This window comes from Falco cherrug, chromosome 5, assembly GCF_023634085.1.
Source record: "Falco cherrug isolate bFalChe1 chromosome 5, bFalChe1.pri, whole genome shotgun sequence".
Taxonomy (NCBI): Eukaryota; Metazoa; Chordata; class Aves; order Falconiformes; family Falconidae; genus Falco; species Falco cherrug.
Window position 1 is genome coordinate 26,626,988 of NC_073701.1, and position 12,009 is coordinate 26,638,996.

At 38.1% G+C, this 12,009-nt stretch overlaps 1 protein-coding gene across 1 annotated transcript in view; it reads right to left on the reverse strand.

Annotated features, from left to right (window-relative positions):
• Positions 1-233: 233 nt before the first annotated feature.
• The window catches only part of SYT10 (synaptotagmin 10), a 36,034-nt gene continuing 24,258 nt past the window's right edge, over positions 234-12,009 (reverse strand). The window contains exons 4-7 of the mRNA XM_055712928.1: positions 3,854-3,974; positions 3,322-3,493; positions 1,742-1,871; positions 234-634 (exon numbers count right to left, since the gene is read on the reverse strand). Coding sequence (XP_055568903.1) covers positions 563-634; positions 1,742-1,871; positions 3,322-3,493; positions 3,854-3,974 — 495 coding nt within the window. The 3' untranslated portion in view covers positions 234-562. The remainder of the gene's footprint in view (positions 635-1,741; positions 1,872-3,321; positions 3,494-3,853; positions 3,975-12,009) is intronic.

Here is a 12,009-nt window from a genome sequence, read left to right on the forward strand (position 1 = left end):
AGTGGGCTTTTGATCAACCCTTCCTCCCTGCCCAAGGAATGAACTGATTTTCCAAACGCCCAAAGCATGACAACAGTTGTTTTTTCATGCAACATTCAGCTTGAAGTGTTTTCTTGAGAAGTCATAGAGGATTTAGTGCAATTTAGAAGAAACTCACTGCATGAGCTATGTATGACTATTTGCTCTCCTGCAAAAGAATTAGGCATTACAAGCTGCAGTGGTTTGAATTGCTTAAGGGATTTATTGGGGATTTTTTTTTTTCTTTCTCTATGCAAAGATAGAGGTCATATCAAAATACTACTTGGATATGACACTGGATATATGCCAGTGAGAAAACAAGTGAATGAATTTGTATGAGGAAGGGTTATATGTGGCTCAAGTCAACTTCATTCATACATTAAGAAATGATTATAAACTGTAATATAAGACTTAGAATAGGAAAAATGTATTTGAATAAAAAATATGGATACAGTTCATCTGCGGAAGCCGAACCTTCTGTTTACGTAGATATGAGCTACAAGGGAGCTTTGGACACTGAACACGGTGAATCCATTCCTGTTCCCTAGGGCGTAAGCGGTGGTTTTGGTGATGAACAAGATCCCTGGCTATCAAAACTGGTTGCTCGGCCAGGTAACTGCAAGAAAAGTGTTAGTTTTACAAATGTGATCACATGTGGCTGTGCATCACACTTATTTCAGAGGATGAGAGACTCCCTCAAAGAACCCAAATCGCACCTAGACCCTTTCCGGATCAAAGTCTCTAGCAGAACTAATAATGGAAAGAAAATTCCTCAAGTGATCTCCTAAAAATGCCTCTGACTCATTTCACAGGAGTGGGTTCATTTCACCAAGCAGGGGTGGTACCTCTGTCTCCAAACTTACATGATCCAGGGAGAGCCACAAACCCCTGAAAAGAGGCTTCTCTACTGCACTGACTCTGTTTCTCTGCCCTCACACTCTTCTAGCAGGTGTTCTCCTGAGGCCTTGCTGTTGGGCTTTTCCTACTTGTCACCGGATACGCTGTGCAGCCATGTCCTGCACAGTGGGGAAACCAAGTGGTGTGTGACGCCTCAGAGAGCAACTCATTATTCTACAGAGTCTGCTTTTGGGAAGGTCTGAACAGTGTGTCCTCTGTGTCCCAAAACAGGGCCTGTGGCTTCTTGAGGCTTCAATATGAATTTTTCTGAGCCCAAAGCTGTGAGCATTTTACATACAGAAAACCAGTGAGGTGGCTGCAGCATCTTGAAGAGGGAAGCCCAGGGACTTGTAGGTATAATCACCTGTGCATTTGCATAAGCTTCCAATAAGTGTCTGTTTGAGTAACTCTGTAGGTAGCTGCTGGTATGATGCCTCAATTTAGCCTAATTAGCAGGCCAGTTTCAGATTAATGTTTTAGCAACATAACTGTTCAAGCTAAAGATTTTTGAATAGGAAATGATTGCTTTTGAATTACTTGCAAATGATCTCTTTTAAGTGGATGTAAGCTCCTTTATCATCATCTCTGAGAATTTTGAATGTCTTAATTTAATCTTACAATATCCACCAGCGCATCATGGAAACTTTTGAAATGGCACATTTAAGTAATCAATAAACCCTTGCAACTAGATTTAGGTTGTGCTAAGGATCTTTTAGCTGTTCCACAGATGCTGCACTGATTTTCATGATTCTCAGAACCACATAAAGTCTGAGGAAGACAAAAACATTCAATATACTGAGAAGGAGGAAATTTTGCTACTTCTTACCTCTACTAGTGGATGCCAGTGAGTTATTGGTTTACGGGGGTAAGCCAGCATTTCATTCCAATGATCTCTTCCAAGCCCTTCAGCGTCAATTCCTGTCCGACATACCCCAATGACCTCATTGTGCCCTACTCTAAGAATTGCAGAGAGGCAGAAATTTTTTTAAAAAAAATAGTTTTAATAACATTTGATTTATAATTCTGTTTACTGGTTTAGTGCAGCACAGAATACATGCCCAAAGTTTTCACATTATTTTTTACAGATATTAGTTTTAGTGGTAATATAGTAATATTAAGTTCTGTAATGCTAGCATCAAAAACCTCCAGCCACTACCAGAATGCTTCTAGCAGCTATAAAATTAGTAATGAAGACTTAACCCTCACCATTAAAAGGTTACAGTCCAAAAGACACAAGGACAGAAAAGGACCATAATATACCAAATGATCTAGAAGGAATGCTTCAATTTTGTGGGAGAAGAAGGTGAAGGAAAATGGAAGGGCATACATTTCCTGCTGCAAATCCTTCAGACATCATTTCATACTGTATTTCCCAGCTTTAATTGTTGTGGTCATTGGAACTTCAGCCAAAATTGTGAAAGAAAAGATCCATAGCTGTAATAGGCTATACCTTAATAGTTCATACTGCAGGCAATGCCATAGACTTTCTGAGGGACTCCAGAACTCCTTATATGTGCCTTAGAATAATGTTTCCTAACTTCCTCTTAGCAAACACTTCGAAAGGAGCAGCTGAAAAGGACTGAAAGTGTGCAACCTTAATGGCACCATAGTGTCCCTTTCACATCTGACTGAGAAAGTCTTCCTGGCAGAAGTTGGAGGACAATCAGAAATCTGATGGCAAAGAAAAACAATCTGAATTTTTGTGTTACTAAATTTGACTTTTACTTTTTATTTGCCCTGCAGTCTCAAGAGCTTATTATTAATAGCACTTAAATGAATCAAACTTGGCTCAGGCATGATTCTTCAGTCACTGTTTGGTTTAACCTGCAGTCCTTGAGCCACTCCAAGTAGGAGTCTCTTCCTGTCAGTTCTTGGTGAGGACATAGATAACTGAGGCTTAGATATGTTATCAGCGAGGGCTGAACCCAAAGGTTACAAAGCTTCTTTATTGAGTCAACCGAAGAATTAATTATGACTTAATTCAATGAGGTAATTAGCATCTAATTCTTTTTTAGTCATCCAGATTTTCTTTGCTTTGAAATAACTGCCATTTAAATAGAAACCAGAGGTGTGAGGGCCTTTTTTAAACTGGGAGACATACCTGATTTATAAAGCTTTTACATAGTCCAGCAACCAGATGGGGACAGAAATATATACCAAGACTAGTAACCCCTAAGAAGATTGAGCCATGTTTCTTCCTCATCACAGTTACTGGTGACACAGATTAAATGGTCTGAGCTGTAAAAGGTGTGGAAGCTTTAAACTTCTTCAGGAAAAGACCCCAGGGCTTTATCTTTTGTGACACTGAACCTACTTGAAAGTTCAAGGAGGTAGAAAGCAGTTGCTTGCAACGATCACGTTAACTTCTCCCTGAAGTTTAAAGGTCAGAAAGCAAACTGTGCTTACCGATCGTAATCCATGACTGCAATGGAGAGGCTGACCTGGTCCACATTCTCTGGAGGGATATCAAAGATGATGGCCTCGTTATAAATGGGATTGAGCGTGTTCTTTTTTGTGGTCGTTTTCCGCTTTTTCAGTCTTCGGCCCTCACACATCAGTGACACTTTGACATATGGATCTGAGTAACAGATAATCAATTGTGTGTATTTGGACTCAAAGTCATTCAAATGTGTAACACAAAAGCAATATTTTTTGTAGGAATGTCATTGCTAAGAAAAAAATATATTACAAAGATTTCAGTGACTCTGGCAAACACTGCTTTCAATATACTGTCAATGCAAAGGAAAGGTATGGGCCTTCTAAACAGTCATACCGTCTGCCAGACCAAAGGTAGCCAGTGGATCTGAACAGGGCCTATACCCATTCTCCTGCTACTTCCATTTCACAACCATATTAAACACAGAAATAAACCCTGAGTTCCTATTTGTCCCCTTCCTGAGTAGACTCTGCCCTGTTATTTAAAAATAAGTAGATTCACCTGATGCGCCAGTTATATCCATTGCTTTGAGATTCCTACATTTGATGACTGTTAATGTCATTCTCCCAGCAGTAGGCAAATAACAAAGGGAAAACATGATCTCACCCAAATCTATGCTTTCCTGAAAAAGAAAAGCAATGATTAGAAATCTGATCATACTGCCAACAATTCATTCAGATCATGCAAAAATTTAGATTTTTTTTCACATGGAGGAACTTCTTTTGCAGCCTCAGATGCTTTTGAAGAGGTCACAAACAATTTTCAGCAATTATTTCTATAAAATACAGAAAGGATACCAACAGGATAATATTTTAGCTACAGGATCTAGAATTACAAAACTGAGAAATTAGAACAAAAGCAGAGCCAAAATCTCTGGATTCCTGATATGTTTGTGTTGCATTCATACAAATGGAAAGGTGCTGAATGTAGAATGCTGAGTTCTGCTCTTGAAAATACTCAGACTCCATCAACCACAGTAGAAAGAACTCTGGTGGGATATTTAGGTCACACACATTTACATGACTTTTAGCTGCTGGAGTTTACATAGGAAATTTATTTCTGCACACATGTATGCATATGAAAAGTTTATCCTAAGTGCTTTGAAAAGAAGAATGTGCTTGTAAAAGTTGCTAGCTTTATTGCTCTTACTGTGCTTTGAGGGGTTGTTCTATTCTAGAAGAAAAGCAAAGTAAAGGAGTTGTACCAACAACTTGTCTCAACAGCAGATTTTTGGAGGGTAATATACTCAGAAAGATAGAAGAGGTCCATATGGAACTTAATAATCCTCACAAAGATAGTTTCTATGTTGAGACAATGTGCTGTGGATTCATGTAATATGATGTTGTGATACAGTTCAGATGCTACAACACTTGAGAAATGTAATCTAAGGAAGACAGGTTCCATCAGTTCTTATTTTTTCTTTTCTCAGTCATTTAATTATTTAACACCACAAAAGCTTAGTTGTTGAGATGTTATGTTCTGAATTGTTCCTGTTCTAAAATTTTAAATACACCCCCAAAAAAGGCCCAAAGAAAGCTGCATATTAAGAACAACTCAGAAGTTTCAAATATGAGCTTGTAAGGAAGTTACTTCTGTAAGGCAGCCACTCTCAAGCATGCTCATGCGATCTCAAAGGGCTTTTTTGACTGTTACTAAAAGGCTTATTTTTAATATCTCAGCTTCAACATTTTATCTGTCAAACCTACAGTTACCCTGAGAGTACAATTTCTTTGAGAACTGCTGGCTTTATGGTACAGCTGTTCTAGCATCAGCTGGGCAAGCATGATATATTTTTAAATTACACATACTAAAATAATGACTGCAGTGTAGATGACTTACATTGCTTATAGTTATTAGACAGACTGAGGCTTCTTGTTCACATTTTTCAGTTTCTGATATGAACAGTTATATTGACTTCCCTCAGGTTAATACTCTGCCTAAATTGAAATAGGTACTTCAGATCCTTCTTGAGTAAAGATGGACTTAACCACATGCTTCAGGGGTTTGTTTGTGTGTTTGGTTTTTTCCCCTGCATTGCAGATTTTAGATTGAAGAATGTAGTTTTAGAATAGCTTTAAATTCTCTGTTGCACTGTTAATAAAATATTTACATTTGTGTAGGTTGGTGAATTCACATGTTCAGTCGTTTTGCTGGGATTCTGTTCTGAGAATTAATAGATTGATAAGCATGGGAACATGCACTGTGGGGAAATTTCATGCTTGTCAGTATTTCAGTATTTCAGATTTCTTGGGATTTCAAAATTATTTAGCTCATTCAGTCCACATAAGATAAATAAAGCTATCTGACATCTCCTTAGCCCAAGCCCTTACTTTACCACACAGAGCACAGAATTTTGTGCCACAGAGTACATTAACAAACTCACTTTTTTATTTCAGAAGAAATAAATAAAACTTGAACAAATGAAGTGTTATTCTTGTCACTCATTTGTTAAAGTAGCAAGTGCGCTCTGTTATATTTTAGCTTTTGTCATATCTGAAATCTGTTTTAAGCACAGCTTCTGTTACTAGCATTACTTTCTGAATTCAGAGTCTGATTGTTGTTCCTCATATCCATATGTCAAAGAGATCTCAGTCTTTTGTTTGAAAAGCAAATATACATCCCCCACATCCAGTACTTCAAAGTTTAATGTCTCTGTTGAGAGAGATGATGAAGATGGGTTGGATCATCAAACACACTGGGCAGCTTGTGAAAAGGACTAATTCTTCCTTCTTCCGAGAGATTTGTATAGGTGAATAGAGAAAAAAATCATTTTTTGCAAGATGGGACTGTGAACTTGAGTATTGTGTTATTTGGTTTTGAAGATAAATTAGATACACACTCAAAGGTTTGGTGAGCTCAGAGGATAAGAATACAGACAGGACTATTTACCATGACTTAAATACTTTAAAAGAAGCATTGCTCAAAATACTTGCAAAACTCCATATGGTGGTTACTCTACAGTACTTTTTGGAAAAGCAGAGAAAAACATCAGTGTTTAACAAAATGGCAACCATTTGAAGCTTATGCTCAGTCTTTTTTCTTTCCTTTCTGAACACCATGTACTGAAGTTATATTGAAAAAGAGCTTGGAAAATCCCCTGCAATCAAACCCCATTTTTTTTTTTGACTATGCAATGAATAGGCAAGATGCCTTAATGCAAACAGAAATGCTTAGACAACAAATGAGGGGAATCTTTTTGCTTCACACAGCAGACTGTCCAAAGGGCAGATGTACTAAGTTACCAGAGCACTGTAATGACTGTAATGACTACTCAGTTTGAACTGGTAAATGATGGTTTTAGGATTGGGGAAAAGCTCTCTTCCACTCCACTGTTTATGCAGGCACTTTATGATGCCTGTGCTCTATATCTGGAAAAAATGTGGCTTGTGTTGTCCTGACAGGTCTGATTTTCTTACTGTGGAATAACGCTCATGTTACTCTGTGCACTATTTGAATAGATAAATTCTGCAGTAGGCTAGAATAGATATTCTTTCAAATAAACCATCTTGCCTATATCAAAGACATTTACAAGTTGCTCATTATAAGGCCAAAGGGCCAGAAATAAAATTAGTTGTTACCCTGCACTAGTCCACAGACACCATTTAATTCTTCTCCTGGTAGAGAGAACTGGTTGTCATAGATTTCTACCACAGACCAGGAGTTCTTACGGTCCTCAGGTCAAGTTAAAAACATGTTCTTTCGAAATCCTTTAAACAACTCTGATGACTTTTAATTTTTTACTTCCACTAGTTGTGGTATCTAGAAACATTTTCTGACAGTTCTGTAGACAGTGTCTTTTTGGTTAGTAAGGAATAGAAAGTCAGAGTACTTTTACTGAGTTTCTACTCTGAGTATCTGCTGAGACTGGGGCTCTTTCTTCATACTTGAGTGAACTGACTATATTTTGTTAGGACTTCTACAAGTCATGGGGCAACTGGACATTAAGATATTAAAATGCATCACAAAAATAAATATTATTTGGAAATCAGTCACACATGGTGGAGCCCCAGACTTATGAACTTTTAAATGTTCTTTTGAAGAATTACGATTAAAATTGCATGTGTATATACATATGCTAGCATCAGAGACTTGGTATTGGATAAAATGTCTGGGATATCACCATTTCCCCCATACACACTTTATTTGTTGACTTGAGGACTAGAGATTCATGAATTTTGAGCTGAAAACACAGGTTCAGACCTAGATAACAAATAAAGTAAGGCTCAGCATTTAAACTTCTCATGGCAGTCTTTGTCTACCACAGTGATTATAATGAGTAACAATAAATGCCCTGGATCCTTAAGTATTATTGATTTTAATTGAGATTTAAAAATAGGATTTAAATTACTTCAGAACTGCAGTGGTCTAGAAAATTTGTATTTTTCTCACTTCATAATACACTAAATAATTAAGTTCACACAATTCATTGGACAGGAGCCTCTTAGTATAAGCAAATCTGAGAGAGCCAAGGCACAGACTAGCCTCAACAATCACTGTGTTACAGTCCACCTCAAAAAAAAACAGCTCAGAAGACACAAGCCTGGACCCAGTGGTTGACATTCATGAAAATTTTTAACTATGCTTTAGATTGCCTTACAGGTATCATATATTTGCCTAGAACTGGACATTACTTAGGTACATCCCATGAAATTTTATCTATTTCCTAGGTCTGCTTTGAGTTTTTCTTTTTCTTCTTAAATTAAACTTAGATTTCAATTAACAGTTAGCTTTACAGATGCTTGTAATGATTCCCCCCCCCCCCCCCGACTCCCAATAACAGGTACAGAAAAAACAGCATTAAGCACAGCTGTGCTAATGCAAAAGGAAGCATTAGTGGGACTCTCTATCTCTAACTCACTTATTTCCCTGTTGTGTACACAAGCCATCATACCGTACTACGAAACTGGAAGGATGGTAAGTGCTATACTAGCTCCAGTTGTTTTTATAGCTCCCAGTTTACTTCACTATCCAATCCATTTTCTGCTACAGTGGTGCTAGAACAAAATAAAACAAAGAAAACACCGATCTCAAATGCATATGTCAGCTATTCAGATGAACTTGGGGTTTTTTTTAGCTAAAGAACACAGATTCTTCAAATTGCATAGCTCTCATCCTACACAAGCAATCACACCTGAATGGACGTGCCAATCATTTTTTCCGTAAGGTTACCAGGGATCTGTCCGCATTCCCTGCTTTAGGGGCCTTTGGGAAATCAGTTCAGGGGTTGGCAAAGTCAAATGGAAAAAGGTGCTTATTCTATTATTTTTGTCATCAGACCCAATGGACACCAGTGCCCTCATTTTCACACTTACGCCTGTAGAAGTTAGCAGCATTTCTACGGAGGCTGTGGTCCCTACTTGCAACATGGATAAACAGCGGAGGGGTGTCAGAGGGAACTTGAATCCCTTGTAGGGTAACATCGATTAGCCTGATCATTTTCTCAGAACCATTGTTGCTGGTGAAAGCTTTGCTGTCTTTTAAACCGATTAATTTTTCCAATTGTCTCCATTAAATTCAACATTAGAGACAACTTTTAGCTAGGAACCTCTACAGATTCAGTAAGAAAGCTAGACAGACATCCTTCCACATTCAGGGTAGTTTCTTCTCACATCACAACTCATAACACAGAACTGGACTGGAAAAATTATTTACTAACTATACTAAAAATGTAAGAACTTCTGTAGTCTCCGTCCTATGATCCAAGTTCTTGTTTCCTATGCTAGCAGGTGTGAAAAGATAGGCAGCTGATATGTGAAATGAACACTGGGCCATTTTTTACTGATGTTTGTTTCTTCTTCTTTTGCCCTAGTTTTTCAAGTTTTGCAACTCAAGCAAAGTCTTAAAAGAGCAACTCACTATGGATTCTTACAATGAGCTATTTAAATGTTACTAGAACAAAAAATTTTATACACTTTTGCTGTTATTAGTGTGTCATTAATTTCCACGGTTAAAATAACAAGTATTTGTGTAGTTAATACTGCATTAGAAATTAAATTCCCTCAAAACCTTCTTGTTGTTACTTTCGTTATCATTCAGATTATCATAATCCACCGTAATAATTTTAAATCTTAATCTTTATTTTAATATCCAGAACTACTTTCCTATTAATTGTAATTTAAATGATGATTCAAAGACTGCATGTGAGAGTAGCACAGCAAAAATACTAAGGGTGGTGTGAATTCATTTTGTATTTGATTCCTAAACATGTGCTTCACAATCTTTTTTCTCTTCATTTTTCTGCTGTATTTTGAGTAAGCATCCTTACTAACTAACAGTAATTTCCCAGAAACCAAAGAAGTTATTTAAGCATTTACATTCCTAGACTGCTTCCTTTAGTCACACTGAAAATTGCTTTTCTGTACAGTACATAAATTTAACAAAAAATGTAGTGGTAGAACTAGAGCTTTGGTTTACTTGAATACTGCAGGAAGGTAAGTCCCCCAAAGGACAGATTTCTCTCTTTTTTCTTGTTGTGTTTAGAAACATTATATATATATTCCTTCTTTACAGTAAAAATGACTGACTTCAAGCTTCAAGAATCAGGTATAAAATAAATCACAACGATAAATGTTGGGGGCTGGGTGAAAAGAGGGAAACCTGTCCCCTCAGACAGTTATCTGAGAATGTATTAAGACATTTCTCGTTTCAAGGTATAGATCAAGAGTTAAAAGAATGATCAGAAAGACCAATACAGAAATCTACCAGTCGGTCTGCTTTCTCATCTATGCGTTTAGAATTTGATGGTATTTATACTATCACAGAAATCATCAAAAGTTACATAAAGGTCAAACTGGAGAGCTAATTCTACCGCCTCTCAAGGGGACTTTACCTTGGAAACCTTGTCCCCACAGCTAATATTTATTTTCCTCTCCTGTTATTCTTTGCATATTAAAACCAGCTCTTTTTCTTCCTCCCAGCACCACTGATTGAACTGTTGTCCTGGGAAGTTAATCAAGGAGGTTTGTATTTTTTCTTGCCTCTGTGGAAGACAGTATGGAAGCAGTGGGGGCTGCTGCTCTATCATGACTGTGGCTTCTGCTTGTGAGGCCTAATGCTCGTTTTCTACTGACACCCTGATTGCTCTGGGTAAGTGCAGCTGCTGATTGCAGTCCTGATTGCATAGAGAGGACTCCCAGAGATAGCACACTGGGTCCAGCAGGCTAAACGCTCTCAATAGCACCCTGGGAAGCCTCCCCCGTGCCTCTTTTGTCTCTCCCTGTGTACATAGCCATCTGTCTTGTGCACCAGGGGAGTAGTTTCATCTTGCCAGGCAGAAAGCAAGCCCGTTCCTGCTTCAGAACAGCTGAGAACAGAGGTACTTCTGTGAACTAACCGTGGCATCTACTGGCATGTGAACGAATCAAATCGTATGTGGCTTCCCACATAAAGATGCACTTCCGAAGCAGCAATGCATTGACTGCAAAGATTATTTGCAGTGAGAAACTCAGAGAGCACTTAGGGCACAGCAGGTCAGTCAAGCCGTGCACCTTTGTTTAGCTACCATGGTACCACTGGGATGCAGAGATACTAACTTCCCTTGTGGAAACCATAGTTTTCATTCATCAAATATTTCTTACTTTTAAGGTAGGCTGAAAGTAGCAGTTTGCCTCTAGCAAAGCAGAATATTAAAATAATTTGTCATTTCAAATGAAAAGAAACATTTGGTAATAATACAAACCTTCCCTGTTTTCAGTAACTGGACAGAAATGCACTGTTTCTGATCGCCTTTTCAAGTTATCACCCAGACCTAAAGCAGTGTTCCAAACCCAAATAAAGAACCTCAACATCTTTCCTGTAAAGACTGACCCAGAGTGTTCTCTCATCTACTCAGCAGCCAGTGATCATATGAATCCTTTACATCACTGGCCCTGAACAGAAATAACAAGTGCCCACTATACTTGGCTTTAAAGGGGCTGTTCCCATTACAGAGATGATAAATGTTTCTATACCGGTAAGTCTTTACTCTATCACAGCTGTTTAACATAATGTTAAAGCTTTTATGTGCATTTCCAGAAACACTAATAGTCTACGTCCATTCTGATGAGGGTGGCTAACTGTAGGGCACAGCCCACTACGTTGCTGGAGATAAAACATTTCCTGGTACTGCTGCTCTTTAAACACTAATAGGACAATCCTTCACATGTGGCCTCAAAGTCTGACTACTGTAAGACATATTCTTTGTCAGCTCTATACCACTACTGCCTTACTCAGAGCAAGGTCTGTTGTGCCATTTTTTGCCCACTTATTAAATAGTGAACTACGGAGAAAACTAAGCAAAGATAATGCCTGCAACTGCTCTGGGTCAACTGCAGATGTGGGCTTCATTCTCATTTAATCAGTCAGAAGAACCTCTTTCCTTAACAGGCCAATAGCTAGCAGGATTATGTGTGACATCTTACTCTGGCAAGTGTTTGAGATAAATTAACTGAGACAAATGTTACTGCCCTGCTTATTAAAAAAGGTATTTAAGAACTTCTGTCTTTTCCAGGAAGGCTATTCACTTAGATTCCAAGTGCTTTAGAAACAGTAGTTGCACCTCATGGGCAGCACATGAAGTCTGTGTTCTTACAAAACTTTCTTATATATCCCACTTCACAAATGAGAAAACTGCAGCACTGACACGCCTGGTGTCAGAAAACTAAATAAAAATCAAGTTC